The following is a 21208-nucleotide window of genomic DNA, read 5'->3' as shown; positions in this document are numbered from 1 at the left end:
CATTTGTGAAAGAGGTGGATTTCTGGCCTTTTGTTCTAGGGTGACCAAACATATTTGCCAGGGCTGGCAACTCAGTAAATCTTGAAGAAATCTAAAATATGACATGATAACAAAACTTGACACAGTTTATCGCTTCTGGATGTCTTAAGAAAAAGCCGAAGCTTTCCTTTGTTTTAATGTAAGACATTGTCTAGCAGTAGCATTGAATCTGTGCTGTGGTGAACTCCCCCTGATTTTCTAAATTCCACCGGGTGGAAGGTGCATTAGTGTGCACTATTTCAAAGGAATGGTGTTGGCTGCTAACTTAGTGCCTTGGGTGTGCCTTGTATTCTGTGCATGCCACATTTTGACACCTCAAGTTTCTTGCGGACCCCATTGCTCGAGGCCCTTCCTTCTAGACCTCTTTAATGTAACCTGTACTAGTGAGATGCTGATAATTTATCGTGACTAGCACATTGTCACGTGATAAGGTGAGCACTCTAAGTTTATAATCTTATCTTTCAAGAGCTTTCATAATACTGAAAACTGCAAGTCCATATTTTTCTCTTGTGTAGCAAGTTTCTGCTACAGAATGCAGAGTAGTTCCTCTAAAATGTTTCATGGTCAGTGACATCAGCCTTGGATTAATAATGCGAAGGCATTACTAGGCCATGTCTGCAAGGTTGTGTGTGCAAAACGTGGGTACAGTTTGTTTCATTCTCGTGTTAGGATCAAACAAGTGGTTGTAATCGAATGAGGATGGTGTGAGGATGCTAAACAAAAAAAAATTCTCAGTAGGATGAGTGCCAAAAATGGAAAGGTAAAATCAATCTAATGTCGAAATGTGACATCACGGCAACCGGACGTGAATGTGTTTCTGACTCAATGAGCCAAAGAAATGCGTGATAGTGATGATCAGAAGTGTGTGATGTGAGTGTCAAATAACAAAACAATTCCGAGAGCACTGCAGAACCTGCACTGTAGAATTACAGAAGCCTGAGCATTGCTGTGTTGCCAGCGAGGTTCTGCGACTCGCGAGTGGCAGATCCTGCACCTTTCTTTTCCTGTAAACCAATTATAGGATGCCGGTGAACTTTGATATCAGCGTACAAGGGGCGCGTGATGTACCCCGATGTACCAGCGCAGGCTTACGCATTTTTCCACAGCAGATTCTGCAGTGCTCTTGGAATTTTTTGTCTTGGCAAGAACGCTTTTGTGTACGAGCATCGTAGGCAGTGTAATGAAAGTGTGCGGCTTCGATAAAACTAGTGCTGTAGCATCCTAAAAGTTATGATAGACATAATTGTGACGCTTTTTTTGTTTCTCCAGTTTCAGCAACTCCGAACAAAAAGCCAAAGATACCAGCTCCGGAGGGAGACTCTGAGGAGGATGACCTTGATGTAGACGATGAGGAGCTTGATGACGAAGATGATGATTTTGGAGAAGAGGGCAGCCTGGATGATGAGGAGCTGGATGATGAAGAGAGTGATGGGCTAAGTGGCGAGGATGATGGAGAAGGCAAGTGTTTCAAGCTGTCAGGATGCTGACTGCAACGCTAGGAGTATACTATTCATACTGCAAACATCACCAAGTGCATGTTACTTAAAAGCAGTAGCAGAGGTCAGAACCACATAGCCTTTTACATATTAGCCTGGGCTATAGTTCACCAGCTTGTCTAGATTAAACATATTTGCCACGTTAGGAACAGATCCGTTGCTTCAACTGATCAGTGTTTAGGTAGAGTTGAACCTTGTAATCAAGTCGGATGTGTAGCGAACATTTATTCGTTATGCTCAGTATTCATCTTAAATGTACCCGCATAAATTCCCACAAACAAGGCTGCTTAAAGGGCTCTCGAGTGGCAGCACAAAGGTGCAAAGGCTCTTAACTCTTGAATCCAAAGCTTGGTATAAACTTGAAGTCTTTGTTTTCGTTTCTTGTTGGAGAGCAGAAATGAACACACAAGTAAAGACTCGGGCCTCTTGCAAATAAATCTTTGGTGGCACTTGAAGATAACTGCAAGGATTAAATTCTGGACGAGATCAATTAAATGCTGTTTTCTTGACATTGGTCGGGCCACAGGTAGCTGCTCAGTTTCTTGGCCTGTCCATGTTGCCGGACTTGTTGCTTCACTTTATGGTTTGCTCTCATCATCACTATGGTAGCTGACCGACTTTTTGAGCTCCATTAATTTGGACTTTCGTGGAATTTTGGACTTCATTCAGCAATTGTCACAAGCTGCATATGATAGGGCACTTTTTTATGACTGATATTTCGAGCACTGTGAAGTCGAACCTCGTTATAACGAAGTCTCATTTTGCACAGAAATTCGTTCATTATGTCTGATATTCGTTGTAAAAGCACACACATTCCTACAAAAAAAAAATTCTGTTCATAAACCCAAGTAAAGGCTACCATAAAATGGAAAGCACAGAGCTGAAAAAAAAGCATTTTTTTTTTCCTTTAAAGCGTGGTATAAGCACGCGAAACCTTACCTTTCATTTTGCACTGCCAAGCAAAAATGAGCACACAAATCGGGATTTAGGCCACGCAAAACTGATTTATTTAAAAAACGACGTAATCTTCATTTGATGGCACTTCACACTATTCGATAGAATTAATTTCTCAACGAAATAGACACTGTGCAGCGCTTTCCCAATGTCAGCTGATTTGGCCACAGGTAGGTTCTCAAGGTACCTTCTCAATTTCCTCGCCATATCGGCGGCCTCGGTGCTGCTCAGAGCTCGCTCTTCGCCTTCTTCTTGACTCTCATCGCTGCTCGTAGCATCATCTGTAGGAAGCAGCTGATCGACAATTGCTTGGTCGGTCAATTCGGGCGCCACAACAAAGTTGTCATCGGCAGCAATAAAGTCCTCGAACGCAACATTCGGAACCGCCAGTTGACGCCATGTCGTCTCGTCGAAATTGTCCGCTTCACCTTCAGAATCGTGTGCGTCGTTGGGCTCAGTCTCGCTGGTGGATGGGGCTAGGCCAGCATCAACAAAGCAATTTCTTATTGTCGACTGTGCCACTTCATTCCATGCACCATACAGCATGTCCAGCGCAGTTTTGAGGTTTATGGCCGTTGATATGCGCCTGTCTATGTCAAATACGAGCTGCGTAACCAATCGCTTTCGGTAGCAGCATTTTAGTGAGCGAATGATGCCCCTGTCTAATGGCTGCAGCACTGAGGTCGAGTTTGGCGGCAAACAAACTAGGCGGACTGCTTCAAGTGGTACAGACACCTTATGGGCAGAGCAGTTGTTCAATATAAGGAGCCCTTTCCTGTGCTGCTCTGCCATGTCTTTGTTGAAGGCCCTCAGCCATGCTTCAAAGAGTGACGACGTCATCCACGCCTTTTTGTTCGAGCAATAGTCCGCTTGGACATTCCGGGCGTTGCGCAGGCACCTGGGGCGAGCAGATTTACCAATAACAGTTAGCCGCCTTTTATCTGACCCATCCATGTTGACACAAACAACGGTGACGCGGTCTTTGCTTTTCTTGCCTCCTCGCACAGTTCGTTCTTCGCAACGAGTGACCTTTCCGGGAGCAGCTTAAAAAAAAAGCGCAGTCTCGTCCACGTTGTAGACATCGCGCATCTCGTAGCCATCCAGTTGCATGCGGAAGCTTTCTGCCCACTTCTCGCAGTTCTCTACATCGACGAGGTGCGAGCAGGCATTATTGTTGCAGCTAACAGATTCTTCGCAGCTGAGAAAGGCGCCACCTTGGATTTAAACAGTCATTCGGATGGACTAGCTTGGCTATTTGTTCATTGTTGCCATTTGAAGTAGTGGCAATAATTGTATGCTCTTTGTTGCCTATCATGGTGGCCTACAAAGAGCATGCAGTCGGACTGAAAATGAAATGTGAACATTGACCACCGCGGCTTCGACGACACTGCTGCCTGTGGAACGTGTAGGGAGGATTGGTGCATTCTTGGAGGCTCTTGTTCCGCTTGCTTTCTGCCCATGAGTTCCACCTTTTATAGCCTTCAGTATTTGCCCATGGAAACTGAATGATACTTTGTGTGGCGCGTGCATTCGTTTGTGGCATGACCTGCAGCTGTGTCACAACACAGTTGCACAAGCTTTCATTTTACAGGTGCTTACAAAAGTTTTCAAAGCAAAAAAAAAATGGAAAAAAAAAACGAATTTTATTTGTTTAGTTGTATAGCCAGTCACGGATTAGTGCAATGTGAAGGTTGCCGAGAAATCCAAGTGCATTCTTGAATTTGTGGCTGCATGCCTACACTGCATACAAATTAAACGGTTGTAATTTTCATATTCTGGAAACGTTTGTGGGCAACTGTATTTTGCACTATGTTGTTGTCCAAGGAGGGATATGGTGATTGGATTGCGAAAACCACAAAGAAAAGTTGACTTTAGATAACGTAGCTTTTTGGCATATGCAGTACTCATGCTTTCTTGTAATTTCACCCAAAAAACAATTCTAAGAGCTCCAAGTGAATATATAGGCAACATAACATGTCCAAAATGCCTCAGATCCCTTCATCCCCTCTTTAATGGTGCACAAATATTGTGCCCTAAGGGGTGAGAAGGAGATACTTGCTGAACTGTATTTTGCTGTGCTTTTGATTTTGTGCTGCTTTTTCTCACTGTTGAATTTCGCTTTTCAGTTGGTAAAATGTGCTCCTTTTGGTGTCCACTGGACAAGTGCAGGACACTTTAATCCTCATGTCGGATGTGTGATGCTAACTGATGGTCTTGCTATCCTGCAGTGCCACAGCTGGTGTCAGCTGGAAAACCTAAAGCCAAGCAGAAGGCAGGAGGTAAGGAGGCAGCCGTAGAAGGCAGTGAAGATGACGATGATGATGATGAAGAGGATGATGATGACAGCAATTTGGAGGATGGTGAGTTCTGCTTGTGATCTTAATTCTCCTTGGCTGTAACCGAGAGGTTTAGGATCTTGGGCGCTTGGTAACAACTTTTTTGCTACTATATTATATAAATTTATCCAAGTGGACTTTGGATTTCATGTAGTTCTCGCGCAAAATTTACGATAACAGCCCATGTATCACAGTATTCAAACTAGAGGCCCCGGCGGATCAATGTGGGGAAGAGGTGCACGAGACCATTGGCTGGCTGAACTCTGCCTTTGCTTCTGGACTTTCAGTGCACTCAGCGGGGAGCCACCGACTGGTTTCACCGTTTCCGGGTGCATGAAGCATGACAGGACAGGAGTTTCTGACGTGTAACATTTATTTCACTAGTTAAAAAGAGAAGGGATGCGAAAGACATGGTCAAGGCAATGCATAAGTGGTGTGGCTAGGTATGGTTAATCACTCTGACCCTGTCACGTGCTATATTTGGGCCACATGCACAGCATCCATGAGGACAACCCAAAATACTGCAGAGGTCGGAAAACCGCTCACAGCACATCTCACAAGCTGGCCTTGAGATGTGCTGCATGCTCACGGCAACACATACCACCTGGGTGACTTTCCCACCATGTCTCCGATTCGTGTTGGTCTGTTGAAATTTTGGATGACAGTTGCGGGGCAAAACCGGAAGCGATGCCACCACGTGGCCTCTCGAAGGCGTGGCATAGGCGCAGTCTACTTTGCTTAGGGAAGGATTCCAGCTTCCTACCGCTTACCTATGAGGCTTTTGAGCAGATTCGAGTATGTCAATTTTCAGCCTATATTTAGCGGCTTCCAGCGGGAGGAGGTATTTAGCAGCGGCATTGTTAGGTGTTCATTGTTTTGATTATGATGCAATTTCACTGTGCTGACCTGCAACAGCCATGAGTGTGCGTCACACATATTGGCACTATGAAAACAGCACTTGAATGCTTCTAAACGGAAAGTTGTGGCTTCCAAAAGCATTGGCACAGTGTCAAATGCAGCTACATGGTCTGCATGAGGTAGAGAAAGCCTTCAATTACAGTAGACTCTCGATAAACGGAAATTTGTTAAACGGAACAGACGCTTAAGGGGGGAGGCTACCTTTGAATACCGACTTTGTTGTTTCTTGAAATAATTGAATGAAATTTTCAGGCTAGACTCACGGCACAGCCATTTGAATAACTGCAAAGTTTCATGGAGCTGCGCATATTGGTACTCAAGTTAGAGAGGTATATCAGAATGGTTCACATGGGTTCCTTGTTCCATGCCTGGTGAACTTGCAAAATGTGTTGGCACTATGAAATTCATTATGAAGGTTCCTGAATAGGTACCACAGGGCAAGACAGAGCCCTTTTTTTTAATTTCCCTGCCGAAAAATTTTAGCAGTGCATTGAGGTTAGTACCACTAATTGGACTTGCATTAGCCTAATTTTGATTGTTTATTATAAATTCCAGACTCAATAATTTGAAAAAATGAGCTTGTCTTGCCCTCGGAAATTTATTCAGGCACACAATAAAAAAAACCAGGTGGGAATCCGATTAGCGGCTCCAGAAATACTGCGGGAATAAGCAACCATACCATGAAAAAAAATTCATTCTGAGAAAATGGCTCTTGAAGTTTAAAACAGCATTTTCGAGTCTAAAGTTTGTTTTTCACTGCAGCACGTTGTGCCTCCACCTCCCCGATTCCCTCTGAAAGTGCATTTTCATGCAAACAGCGGACGACGCTGACGACGCGTTATCGCTTGCAATGACAGACGTGATACGGGAGGCCGAGATCGCCGAGGTTGATATGGTCGGTACAGCAGGCACGCTTCAAACGCCGGCTCCTTACGTTGACGCGAAAGATACGCAGTTGGAAGTGGCAGCGCAGTTGGTCTAGTAGTGATGTAGCAGAAGCAGCACTAATAGAAGCGTCTCTGCGCCCGTTGGCAACGCTTCTCGCTAACTTCGCGATTCGGACGGCATTCACAGAACGAAGACGTATGCAGTGTTTTGAACTTCTTAGCGCGCATCGTGGCCGACCGTGCAATAATCCACAAAGTGCACATAACCGTTCAAAACACGCCACCAGAATTCGTAACGAGCGATGATCACGGCGATCTCAAAATGGTGAAACGTGAAGCGATTCAGCGAGCGCACAAAGAACGCCAGCTCAGTAGGCAGTCGGAGCAGACGACGCGCCGGGGGAGGGGCCACCGCGTCAGTGCGCGCAGCAGCCAATAGCAGTCGCGCGATCCCCCGCGTTCTCACGGAGCGCGCGCTTTGTCCAATCACAGCCCGAATTCGAGACGCTGGAAGCTCAACAATCCCTGTGAGGCCCCCAATCACAAGCGAGCCATGCCTTTGCCGCGGACGCCGCCGGCGAAGGCAATGTGGAAAAGGGCAAGCATTCACAAACAAAACAAGACTAAGATGGCGGCACTCGGTTCAGCGGCAGAGAAATGGCGCGCGCGCGAAGTTTGGGTACTTTTGCCATTCGCTCGCGACTCTGGGGCTGCCGCGCCCAGTTGTATATTCAATTTAAAGCAGTTCCATGATGAATTAGGCGTTTATAATTATAGGAAAGGTAGTTTATAACATATACAGCCGAGATATGTACTTTTTGAAAAGCCGACTTTTTCGCGATTTTTCGACTTTCAAAGCCCGCGTCCCCCCTTAAACGGAACAAACTGATCAGAGTTGGCTGGTTTTCTATCAACGCACTGCAAGAAAAAATCTCGTTAATCAGAAAGTTTTTCGACCATCACATAAACGGAACCGAAAACAAACTCAAAACCAAAATTAGTTCGGCAAGTGCAGCGCCATCGCGGTGCGCATCATTGCTCCCCTCCTTCCCCGCCTCCTGGCGGTGGGTGTCCTGCGTGCCATTTATATTCTTGATGACGCTTGGCAGCAGGTTGGCGCGATGACCATTGCCAACTGCTTCAGACACGCTGGGTTTGCCTCAACGGCAGAAAAACCCTGCACACAGGACGAGTATGATGTTGATGCCTGCGATGCAGCCGAGGAAGATCTGCTGATGGAAAATTGTGCTGCGATGGGCATGGAATTTCAAGAGTGTGTCAGGATTGACAGCGACGTGACATCATACCCGCAAAGTACTGTGGAGAGTATTTTAGCCGATGTCTGCCCCCCCCCCGCGTCGCGTGCACCCGCGCTCGGGAGAACGCTCTGCCCGTGGATTTTCTACTGCATCATCGTTCTGCCACGGTGCGACCGGCTCACGGCAGGAACAGTGTGATGGAAAGAAAAACCACAAGCATAGCGCTCTCGAGGGAGTAGGCGCTCGCGAGCAAGCATGCCCGACCGCAGCAAGAAATAGCACAGAGAACAGCAGATATTGTTTCCCTTTTTTTATTAACTGCACGTGAAACAGAAAATGAAAAGATGCGACGAGGTATTTCTCACACACACACACACGCACACACACATAGCCAACAGTTTACAGTAGTGTTCTGTGTTCTGCGCTAACATTGTAATCGTGCATGCTTGCTTTATCACGACAAAAGAACCCAGTTTGCTGACACTACCCTTCCTGGAAGAACCATCTTCTTCGAAATGCACTTACGTCTCTCCACAGCACATGAAGGTAACAAGTTCAACAACACGAACCACAGCGGATATCGCCGACTGTAATGGCCAGCACAATCAGCAGACAAGATGGGTCCATCGAACTGGAGCTGCACGCAGACAAGTCTCTTCTCTCATCACGAAGGGTCGAAGAGCCAGCACGAATGAGGTGCACAGAGTAAAAGAGCCACGACGAAAAATCTCTACTTTGGCCGATAAGCCAACATGCAGAGAATACACAGCGCCAGGCTACGCAGACTACTGTTCCAATTCAAAACGAGCGGAGTCGTAACGGTTGCAGCGGTTCACGCGAGGACGAAGCAAGCCACGCAGCGCAGTCGGCGGCGTCGTCAGTGCAAGGGGAAAATTTAGGCGCGAGGGAGAAGTCCTCCTCCCAGCTTTTTCTTTCCTCCTTTCACCCCCGCTTGGGAGAATTAGACGGGACGGTAGTGCCGCTGACTTTCCGCGGCCTGGTAGCACCCCAATATGTTGCCTCCTTACAATCCCTGCAAGCCAACTCCGACTGCAGCGTTCATGGATCCTGTCTAGTCTGCAGTCGGTTGTATTGCTCGTTTAAAGTTTTCGGCGGCAGTATGCACTTTCTTGCTGACAGCAGTAAAAGCCTTTTGATGCACCGGTTTCGCAACACCCACAATTGCACAAACCTGCCAAAGCTGCTGAGGTGCGACGCCGATTGCAAGCGCTCCGATCACGTATGTAATGATCACGGCTCGTGCACTACCACGGGCGGACTTCTCATCAATGCTGTTGCACGATCGCGATGCGCGGCTTGAAGAAAGTGTCGACGAAATTAGGGTTTTCGGACACGCACGCGTCCTTTCAGTGGTATAGTTCCAAAAACTGTACGAGTCCTTTTCATTTTCTGGCAGATTCTCCGACAGACTTCGCATCGCCCGCAGGTGGGGCGTGCTGCATGAATTTTGCAACATGCCAGTCTCATAGATAATTGCTTTCGTGCTCGTCTTTACGCTTGTTCTGGTCATCGAACATATGCTCCGGATGATGCTAGGAGGGTCCTAATTGGGTGCATCGCCATTGTTGCAGCTAGGCCTAACAGGTGACAAACCTCCAATCACCGGAGCTTTGTGCTTGTGATTGGGGTGTCTCTTTTATACTGATACCTCATCAGGAATGAGTGAGAAAGCGGCAGATGAGTGCGAAGAGTCGCAGGAAAGACTTCTGTGCAACAAATTTTTTTTTGCTTCAGTTCTCTTACATGAAAACTTGCATATCAAGGAAACCTGGATATAACAAAAACTAGTGTCTTCCTTTTGTTGTGTTATAACCAGGTTTAACTGTAGTGGTCAACAGTTGGCGGTGAACACTGTAACGAGCATCGTAAAGGGGATGTGACTGCTGCTCTTGTGAGTAATGTACAAGGGAAACGGGTTTTTTAGTCCAAAAAGAAACATTGATGTTTTTGAAAATGCTGTTTTTAAATTCAGTGGTTATCTACATGCCAGGGTTGCTCACCGCTAAGGTTGGTACTGCAGTGATAATACCAATTTGTTACCAATGGTGCCTGAATTTGAGCTGAAGTCAGCACCAAAACAGTATTAGTTCGAAATGCGTAGCAATAATTTTTAAATTACTCACTTTTCAAGTATTTACTTTTATGACCCCGATTGTGATAAGCAAAGATTTAGGGCACCTTCTCTATGGACGCACTGGTGCTGTGTGCTGCTACATTCACCTCAAGAGTGGATGATTCTCTGACTTCTGGTGCTAAAGGTTGACTTGTCGTTTTCACTCTCATTATGCTTGGTTTGTCTCGGGGCAACAATGCTGGGCTAAACTCCACTTTTGGGTCGCCAGCATTCTTGCCTTAACTGGTGACTCTTGATGTTTTCACTGTGCTGTAGCACTATTTGCACATCGTGCAGGCATTTTCAAATTGGGAAACAAAAGTTGTCATTGCTGGCTTCTATTTTGCAGAGGAGGAAGAGGAGGATGATGCGGATGAAGAAGACGACGATGACGAGGAGGAGGAAGTAGCCTCTGCCAAAGCTAAGAAACCCTCCAAGGACACTGGGAACAAAGGGCAGCCGGCTAAACGCAAAGCAGAGGATGGCCCGATAGAGCAGACAAGCAAGAAGTCCAAGCAAGGAGGTGCACGGGGGAGTTCCAGTCGGCCATGATTTTGGGTCATGAGTCATCAGGGTCACATGGGTGACACATTCACTTATGACAGTCATGCAGCACACATATTCAGTCAGATACCACTCCCCACTTTTTTTTACCACTGTGATTGTAGAGATTGGTGTACTATCACTTCCCCTCATTATTCTTGTTCCTCATTAATCTTTCCTGTTTTTAAATAAAAAAAGTGTTATGTGTAAAAGTAGTTGTTCTTTCTCATGAACTTGGATACCATGGGTGAGAAAAGCAATATAATGTGGTGCTTTGTGACACTGCCTGTAATGTAAGCAGTGTTTATTGCCTTCTGCTTCTGAGGATGGAATATGACTGCTCTAAAGAGAGCAGGGATTTTTTTTTGCAGGGATCCATGGGATCCATGCACATGCTCATACTGATTGTATGCTGCTTGTACAACCTGGAAGAAAGATGATGCTTGTATGCATCAACATGCGCTGCTAAGCGCATCCAGTTAAGCTTTGTTGCTTTTTTTTTTGAAATAGGTGTCATAATATGGATTTAGTGGCGATTCTTGTACTTGTCAATTGTTTGAAATTTTATGACGTCTGAATCGGAAGAGCAGCATGCAATATCTTGCACAGAAGTCAAACCTTCGAGGTGTTGCTAAGCTGAAATACCTTGGTTCAACCCCAGCTGCATTTTGATGAAGGTGAAGGGGAAAGAGCACTTGTGTGCTGTGTGATGACAGCATTTGAGGTCCTAGTGGTCTAGACAAATCTGGAGCCCTTTACTGTGGTGTCCCTCGTAGCCTATACGTCGTTTACGGACGAACACAGCAATTGGCAATTTTTTTTTTTCAGCAGAGGTCAAGCAGTGCCATGTCCCACACCAGGTTATGAAAGACTGCACCCAATGCCTGAGTGTTATGGCCATCATACTATGAGGATCGCCCGGCATAAACTTTGTAGGGCTACAAAGCCTGCACATTTGCGTTTTTTTTTAATTCAAATTTTTCATTGCTGCTTTTTGCCTGCTGTGCATGGCTCTGAATATTTTAACTTGTACAGGCTGTGCATTTCAGGCTTGGCTGGTTAACAGTGAACATGTTGCCAAAAATTCATTTAAGTAGTTCTTGTTTCCTTATATGACGTTTGGAACATTGGAATCCTTGGGCCTTTATCATTAGTATGTGAAGATTTTATTGTGACTTGGGCTATATTTTTTTTTAAGCATGGCAGCTTTTTTGATAGTTTCTTCTCACTACTGAAATGAAAAAGAGCATGAAATACTGGGATTGAAGAAAATTGCTACTAGAAACAAATTTAAAATGGGGTAAGCAATTTGAACTAGTTTTGTTTCATGGTATGGAAGTTTTGATGCAAACCTACTATTCTGCTTTATCTAGATGGCATCCCAAGGTCCATCTTCATGGATATAGGTGAGAAAAAATTGTCAGTTCCAAATTATTAGGCTGAATGAGCAGTAGCAGCAGTGGGTCTGTACAGGTGGCCACTTCCCATCTTGTTTGCAGATGAATACGACAAGTTGTTCCTGTATGTGGGCAATCTCCCAGAGGGCTGCACAGTTGAGGAAGTGAAGGCCCTTTCCCCCGACATAATTGGTGTGCGGACGAATGTCAAATGCGAAAAATTGTAAGCACTTTGGATAACTTTTTTTTTATGCATACTGTCCTCTCATTTACCTCGTTCTTGGTTTTTCTACACTAGCTTGTACAAACAAGGTGGAAAGTGGAGGCATGTTACTCTTTCACATCGTAAATTTTCAGGCAGTTGAGCCGTGTTCTGTGCGAATGGCAGGAGGCAATTGTACAACTTTCTTACCAGATTTTTTTTAAACCAACCCCTGCTGCAAGAAAAGGCCAGATGTGTGCAAATACTAATTGGAATTCCTTTCTTTGTTCAAAGTGCTCATGGCAGTTGGGTTGTCCCAGGAGATGCAACAGATTAATTACAAATGTACGATCCGTTTTCTAATTGACAAGTGTGCCATAGAACAGCAGGCATTAATCGGTATTTTGGTGTTCTGAAAAATGGGGTGGTGCAGTTTGGGGAGAGGGGGGAGACATATCCCTATCTCCAGAAATGCACTTCTATACGAGGAGTGGCTGCTGCAAGTCTTGCTGTGGAGCACCGGAGGAAGGAAAGCACGGGAGAGGTCAGAATTTTTGATGCTGAAAGTGAAGCCATATTGAAGGTGATGACCACCCGCCGCTGTGGCTCATTGGTTAAGATGCTCAATTGCTGGGCCCAGGAGTGCGGGATCGAATCCTGGCCGCAGTGCTCACTTTTCAATGGAGGTGAAAAGCAAGATGCCTGTGTACTGTGCGATCTCTGTGCTGATTAAAGAACCCCAGGTGATCTATAAATTTGTGGAGCCCTCTACTACAGCATTTGTTGTAGCCCAAGTCACTTTGGGACGTTAAACCAGGTAAACCAAGCCGAAGTTGATCATGCTCCAGTGCAATTTCACATAAGCAGTGAAGGCCAAGGAAGAGCAGGCAATCTTGGTTTGTGTCTGGCCGCTGTCAGTTGACATAAGAGAAGAACTTGTGTCGATCAGGAATGAAGCATTGCTATACTGAATGCTTGCGTGCTGGTCGTGGACATGAGGGAAAAAGCTGGGCATGCTTTCGCGCACAGCAGTCTGAAGTATTGTCATGCCTCATAACATGCAGGTCAGAATGTGGACATGCCCAGGGGCAGATAAGGCCCCTGGGCATGTAAACACATTGTCACCTGAATGTTATTTTTTTTCCAAGCTTGCATTGCTGATGGAAATGATTGCACAGTGCCTGAAACATGTGGAAAGAGGATCGCGATGTTTCTGCACTAAGCCTAATTGGCGGGCGAAAGCAGTCTCAGGCTTCCGACAAAGAAGGCATGCTAAATGAACCAAGTGCTCTATATTCAAGACTGACTGAAGGGCTAACATTCTTTTTGGCTTCTCTCAAAACAATGGTACACAAAACTAAATTTTCAGCCCCGCTGCCGTGGTGGTGCAATGGTTAGGGCGCTAGACTACTGTGCCAATGAATACGGGATCAAATCCCAGCTGCGTCGGCCGCTTTTCGATGGAGGCGAAAAGTATGATGCCAGTGTGCTTTGTGATGTCTGTGCACGTAGAACCCCAGTTGGTCTAAATTTCCGGAGCCCTCCACTATGGAGTCTCTCATAACCGGAGTCTCTTTGGGATGTTAAACCCCACAAACCAAACCAAGCAAATTTTCAGCGGCAGTTGGCCAATTAAGCCATAACTTTCGATAAGCACAATTGTGCTTATCGCACATATAGGCACATATTACAATGGTGATACTTTGTTGTGCCATCAAATCCCGTGATTCTGGCTTCAAAACCACATGGCTTATGCCACAGTTTTTGTAGTGCTGTTTGTAGGATGGGGCCTCGTCTGTGCTTTTCCTCCTCAATGCGATTTCTATACAGATTGTTGCAAACTTCCTGTGGGCAAGTTAAAAAAATTGCATTCAAGTCCCCAATGATCTGGCAGCCATTTTTCTAGTGGCACTTTGGACAGCAGATTGCAACCACAATGCCACAGAATAGAGCACATACGAAGATATAGTGCTGAAGAACTAATGAAAAACAAAAACAAGTTAGGTTTGTCGCTCACCAAGTAGGCCGGCTACTCTGATAGGTAGTGCATAAATGTAATTTAATACTCTCAAAATGATGGATGTTGTTTCAGTGGTGATAAGATTGAATTGTGAAGAGGGCAGGCGAGTGCTTTCAGTGACACATGGTACAGTTTTATGAGAGACATTTCTGGGCTACTTAACGGTTGTATCTTGATTGTGCATTTTTTTTTTTTTGCTCAAAGTAAGTGAGCTGTGTTTGCACCCATGGCTGGCTTAGTCTTATGCGGAAGAGAGGTGTTGCACCTTGGAATGTTTTGCAAACACGGTTCGTTGTGTATTTCAGGATTCACAGAGCATTTACAAATAAAATTAATCAATGCAATAACGTTCAGTGCCCCATTCACCAAAAATCCGGCGTTGGCATTGTGAGCAAAAAAATCTCGTGCTTGGCGCTGGCAGCTGAAATAGCCGTGCACTGATTGAACCATGGAGGAAGGAAACAACTTAGGAGAGGCCCTTGCCATTCCCAATGCATTGGAGAAAGTGTGGCGGAAATGACGTCAAAATTTAGGGTTAGCCAAGTCTGGCCATTAGCAACGGCGACGCTGTTGCTATGAAAACTCTGGCCACTAGCAACAGCGGTACTAAGGGCCCTAGGTATGTGAGCGTCGCGGAGAAAGAAAATGCGGAGGGTAAAGGAGGAGAGACGTTACAGCGTCCGATCACGGCGCGGCCGCGCTGGCTTCAAAGAAATGACATCAGGGCCACTCCTAAGTTCTTTCCTTCCTCCATGGAGTGATCATAGGGTTGCCCGACTTTACGTTTGGCAGGAGCTGCCAACTCTGGCCTCCTTTTTCGTATAGGAGGGTGATACGTATATAGTTCCTTTACAGAGAGACTCTCCCCTAACAGGTGGCGCCATTAGGACGGCCGTCATAGCTGGCCTTCGGAACGCATCAGCGCGCATTGCTGACTGCGGCTGTGCACCTTGTGTAAGAATGCTGGCTGACTTTTAAACATCGCTGCTTTAATGCAGGTGTCATCTGTATTGTCGAAGTATTCTGCGAGGAAGTAGAGCTAATGATCCTGTTTATTGGCGGAAGAACAGACGATGCTTTCTACATAAGGTGCACGTCATTGCCTATAGGCTACAGTTTTTCTCAGAGGTGTATCGCGAGTTCATATTCCTTTCTGGGACAAGAAAGCGCCTGTGAATTGTAGAGAAAGGCTATACCTCATGCACCAGCTCATATTAGTGCCGGCGGTAGCCATGGGAATGAGAGAACGGCCCTGACGTTTACTGAGGAGTTGTATATTACGTTCTTGCATATACTGCTGCATTATTTTTGCAGGGCGTTAAGAAGTACCTTGACGTTTCTATTAATGTCTGTGCAGTTATAAGAATTGATTGTGCATGGAAGTCAGTGTGGGAAAGTCAGTGAATTTGCTTACTTTAATTAGGTACTATTTTCAAGAATATGCGGGATCGAATTCCGGCCTCGGCGGCTGCTTTTCGATGGAGCTGAGAACTTGGGCGCCTGTGGGCTGTTTCGATATCAGTGCACGCTAAAGGACCCCAAGGGGGTGGGAATTTCCGCAGTTCTCCACTCGTAGCTTTAAAAGAACTTTTAAACGGGCTAGATGGTTTTCAGCTTCAGACGGCATTCTTAGAGCAAAAAAACACACGCACACGAGAGAAAAGGAGGGACACGGGACAAGCGCTACTACATCTGGTTTATTGCACTGAAAAGACCTGCAATATACAGTCGAACCCGGATATATCGAACTCGAAGGGGATCGTGAAATAGTTCGATATATAGATAATTCGATATACAGAAATCGGATTGGGACGGCACTTACGATGCGAAAAAAACGATACCGTATTTGTCGCGTAATCAACTCACTCCCATAATGAACCCACTCTCCACTTTTGCACTCGCGAATTTAGAAGAAAAAAAAAAGCGTTAAGGCCAGCTCGCTCACATGCAAGCGATTAAGCGATCTCAGTGACGCGTGGCAGCGACAGAGCAAAAAATGACCCTTGTTGGAACTGCGTCCCTCTGCCGTTCGAGCCACCGCGGCAGCTCAAAACAAGGTTTCTGTGTCGCCGCGGCAGAAATCGCGAGCGTTTTTGCGTGCATGTCGATGGCGCGCGTCACTCCGTTTCGGTCGTTTCATCCACAGCTCATTTCTTGGCAGCGTGCCAAGATGCTGTGCAGCGATAACGTCGCGGCGTGTTTATCTCTTTTGATAGCTCCTGCGGCGGCGGGAAGCGAATTTGGCAGACTGCCCGCGATGGCTTGATTGCACAAGCCTGGTTCAATTTATCACGCCGCGCTTGGGGCGGCCGTCGTCCACTGCCACAAAATCATTGGAAAGCGTGATAAAGTAGCTGCAAATGCTGCTTGAAGCGAAAAATGGTAAAATCCGGTGTCATGATCGCAGCTGACCGCGCGCTTTCGTTGATTCATACAGGCCAGGATAAACGACTCCCGCAAAAAAAAAAAAAAAAGCCCCTTCGTAACGGCATATCTTACGCTACGCCGCGCGTACAGCACGATAAGAATAGACAAATCTAAAAAAAAAAAGGATAGATCTGCCGCTTCTTAATATCCGCAGGAGCCATAGTCACGTCAGCCGCCGCGCGCACAGGGTTCGCAACATGCTGCAGAAATCATCCGACGTTCTGTCTGAAAACGGGCTGAGCTGGCTTGGCGCATGCGTTGCGCGTGCTACTGCGAACTAAGGCCAGGAAAGAGGAAGGAGAGAGATAGCTCGGCAAAAGAATGGGCACACCCTAGCGCATCGCTCTATCGCGTTTTTCCCCTCTCGTTCCCACCGGTTCTTTCTGATTCATTCGCGCACATGGCTTGCAAACGTCACGTGTTGGCGCGCGGGAAACGATAACCGCAGATGCGCGCGCCTTTGGGGAATGGGCGTGGCGCTGCCCTAGTCCAACTGTCCCCTCTCATTCCTTCCGCACGGGGCTTGAAAATGTCGCGCGGCAAACGGCTGAGGGTGATGCGATCATCTTTGGGAAAGGCACACTTTCCAGTGCGTGGTGCGGAGTTCGTTATATCGAACGACCGGGGAAATTGAGTTCGATATATGACGCGGCTTTCCTATACTTTTACATGGGATTTTCAAGGGGATATTTCGTGAATTCGATATAACCAAAATTCAATATATCCGGGTTCGATATATCCGGGCTCGACTGTATAGCAAAGACCACACATGCGTAGAACAACCAACACTCCCCCCTTCACCGAAACCGCTCAAGAAATTGCATTTCTGCCCCCAACAGAGCGACAGACGTGTCACTAACAAACCCCTCCCCCTTCTTTCTTATATGAAAAGCTTCAAGCAGTTCACATATGAAAAGCTTCAAGCAGTTCACGCGCCTTCTTATCTACGCTTCTGCCCAGAATCCGTATCTCGCTCAGCCGCGGCTCACACCCACTGCATCGAGCACAGTGCTCAGGGAGCCTAGCGCCCTTGTCGGAGCTCAAGGAGCGAAAATGTTGCGCCGCGCGGTCGTTAACACATTTGCCTGTCTTGCAGATGTTGTGTTCCTCGTAATTTTTACTTCTCTATGTTTAAAAGTTTCACGGAACAAAAAATGGCACAGGGATAGCCCTACTGAAACTTCGTTATAATGAGCAAAAGCACCTGCTGCGGTGTTTGCATGTTGCCTGCGAGTTGTCGACTGGACGAGATACTGTCTCTGAAGACGGCATACTTAGGTGAGACCGAGAGGGCAGCACTGCTGTGCAGTGCAGCTAGTTTGTGAGCACGCAAAAGTTAAACGTTGTTAAGTCGATTTTGCTAGGCTCTGAACGTCCGGATTAGTGCTTTTGCACTAAATGTTGATGATGACCGGTAGCCACTTAGTGCATTGGGATTCTGTGATTGTCTCTGGGAACAGCTGAGTATTTATACACATAGCAAGGATAACAGCAGCAGTGGAGCTCTTGTCATGTCTAAACACAAGATAAAATTCGTGGTCCCTGAAACTCTGAACCCTTGTTCAATTTACAGAAGTACTTGAAAGTCCTTGAGTTATGTGCTTGGCTAAAAGCCCCTGACTGCTTGTAATGCCAAAAGTCAATTCTGTCCTATTGGTACCAACTGTACTTGTCTGCTCTACCTGCAGAGAATCCTGTTCTCTCTCTTCCCTGTTGGGATAAAGCTCCATGATCCTGAAAGTAGCAACATTCTTCTCCCTTTGGCTTTTTTTCTCCTCAATTTTGGATTTCACTCTTCTACCTGTGGTCACACTGCGCATGACAGTCATTGCCTACCTATGCGTGTGAGACGCCATGGGAAGCCCAATGAGAGGACCTTTTGTTTCGTGTTTTCAAAGTTTTGAGAAGACATTATGGCGACATTGGGAATGTTGTGTTGCTCTCTGGCAATAAGTATTGCTCATAAAAGTAAAGTGACGAGCAAGCAGACATGCTCTGAATAGTGAGAAACGTTTGGAATCACTTAGGTGCACTGAAGTATAGGGAGTAGAGAACAAAATTCAAAAAGAAACTGTACCGTCATCACTCTTAGGCAATGGACAAAAGGCACTAGGCGAAGTTCGGTGGCCACATCAGAGATGTCTTGATTCAGTATGTGTGGACAGTAAACACTCATTCTAACCTGACATTTGGTCAGTCCATGAAGCAAATGTGCCCACTTTTGCATGGTTTCATTGCTCAGTCGTGATCAGCAAGAAAATGGCAGACATAAGCTCCCACAGTTGCTAAGCAGAGGCAGAATCCAAAAAGAAGGCTATCTCCGCAAAAATCAATTGTTCATCGAAGTCTCTCAAGTAGGACAGCATTTTTATAATGTACCTTCATTGGTATTTGTGAGTATAGATTTTTGCAAGAGGTGCAGTGACTCCTAACTTGCATAATAGATAATACATGCACGCAATTGGAAAAGTAACACTTGCAGAAACCAATTTTTTAGAACCATATTAATCAGTTTCTGCATGCAGTAATATATATGCTCACTATCACAAAATCTGGTATTCTGGCACGTGTATACCATTGTTTTTTTCCACATTTACTGTTTGTGTCGAAGGAGTCTCCGAGGTTTTACTTGCTAAGAATAGAGTTCGGGCTTCATTGAAAACGCTCAGAATATTTCAAAGGGGCCAAACACTATTTTAACCATTCATTTTGTTTCTTTTAGCGCAATGAAAAGCTTGCTGTTTAAAGTGAACAATTCCAAAGTGGTTTTATTAGAAACACAGTAGAAACTTTTACTGATTTTTCAAACTTAGCCTGCACCTGTTTTCATCTAGTGTGTTGCTGGAAACTATAGGTTCGTTTGATTCACCCTGCACAATCTACACTAGTTCATGCAATGCACAGCAAGTGCCATGCAAGTGCTACACTCATGCAGTGCCAGTTCAGATGAGCAGGCGCATCGCGACACTAGCGCCAAATAGAAATGAATGCTAAAGTGCAGAAGTTGTGCAAGCCTTCTGCTTCGTTTGCGACACGCGCACTGTCACACCTGTCATTGTTTGCCGTGTGTTTTTTGAGCTACGAAGGAAAAGAAAATGGACCGCGACCTGCTTCCAATGCTTATACAAACAGCTATGGAGCTGGTAGACTCTGACAGCAGTGATGAAGAGGGCGTGCTGGTGTCGTCGTTCAACACCGCCGATACGATTGTTGCTGTCTGTACAAGAGTATAAATGTTGATGTTTTAGGAGCCACCGCTGAATAAAGCAGGATAGTTAAAATATGGGTCATAGCTTTGAATAAAAGCTGTCAAAGGTCGAAGGAGGCTACGCACACATGGCTGGATAAAGCCAACATATATAGAAACGTTGGATAGCAAACAGGCCAAGCTCATTTATAGGGATCGAGAAAAAATAGTGAGAAGCAAACTTGATGAGTAAAGTAAGCCAAAAAAAAAAGTACCATGCAAGCGTGGCGTCGGCGCATGAAGAAACACATGCACGTGTTTCTTTTTTGTTGACCAAGCGAAGCTTTACCTGGTGTAACATACATATATCCATTCTCTGAGCCCAGTTGTTGGCAGTCTTCTCCAACTATAGGCGTTAATAATGTGTTTATGCCATTGACAATGCCAAACACGCTTCCGTCGTTTGAAAGTGACATACTGAAGGGCGAAGTCACACGCTCCTCTCGCTGTCATCTGCTGCGGCATTGGCTGTACGCAATCGGCACTGTCAGTCAAGAGAGTGTAGGATTTTTCTAAACTAGGACTGCACGATGTCTACACTTGTGTGATGAATAGCGTCATTCAGAGGCTAGGCTACACTCGTGAAATGAATGGCAAAGTGCTCCACGAAGAGAACTAGTGTAGGCAGTGTAGGTGAATCGAACAGACCTTATGATCAGCAAGCATGATAGTGATTGCACATTGGCAAGGTTGTGTACTGAAAGCTAATATAAATGTTACTCACTTTTTTAGTATAGAATAGCATCTAATACAGTTTGCACATTCAAGGCTGTTACAGCACCGAGATGTACGTATCACCAACGAAAGTTGAGTGCACTGCTTCATCCAAGAAATTCAGAACAGGTCTAGTGACGAAAGTTATGATAAGCACATAATCGGTGGTGTGAAGGGAGCACTGCCTTTTGCTGAAAAGAGCGTAATATAAAGCATGATGAGCACACATGAAAGAGAAAGAACACTGTGCTTGTAAAGAAATCGGCTTTCTTTTTCTCGTTGCCGGTCACGTGGAGTACTGCAGTGATAATCAAATTTGTCACATCTGCACATGATGTAGGTGGCACAAACAAAAAGCTGAGAAACAATCGGCTTGACTAGGGTATGTGCCCTTTGCAAAAGTTCTATACTTAGTAATGAAAAGCTTTGACAGCAGCAATCAAACACGAATAAATAATGTCATGCAGTGGCAAGAAAATTATCTAGTTATTCGCAACAAAAAGTGACGCAAGCAATTTAACACATTAACAACCATAATTCATGCGTGCACGTGGTACAAACCAAATTGTGTGACGAAGAATGTTGTACTATTTTATGCCTTTGGACAAACTAGTTTCTCCAGACAAGGTGACAGT

General features: G+C 45.6%; 1 protein-coding gene across 1 annotated transcript in view; it reads left to right on the top strand.

Moving 5' to 3' along the window:
• The window catches only part of LOC146203670 (uncharacterized), a 69143-nt gene that overhangs the window by 10096 nt on the left and 37839 nt on the right, over positions 1 to 21208 (top strand). The window contains exons 3-7 of the mRNA XM_084588846.1: positions 1309 to 1497; positions 4718 to 4849; positions 10373 to 10546; positions 11940 to 11972; positions 12066 to 12186. Of these exons, the coding sequence (XP_084444972.1) occupies positions 1309 to 1497; positions 4718 to 4849; positions 10373 to 10546; positions 11940 to 11972; positions 12066 to 12186 (649 nt within the window). The remainder of the gene's footprint in view (positions 1 to 1308; positions 1498 to 4717; positions 4850 to 10372; positions 10547 to 11939; positions 11973 to 12065; positions 12187 to 21208) is intronic.

The sequence above is a fragment of the Amblyomma maculatum genome, chromosome 1, assembly GCF_055883805.1.
Source record: "Amblyomma maculatum isolate TAMU_Amacu chromosome 1, ASM5588380v1, whole genome shotgun sequence".
NCBI lineage: Eukaryota > Metazoa > Arthropoda > Arachnida > Ixodida > Ixodidae > Amblyomma > Amblyomma maculatum.
The sequence above is the reverse complement of the archived record's forward strand: the minus strand, read 5'-3'. Positions and strand labels throughout refer to the sequence as shown.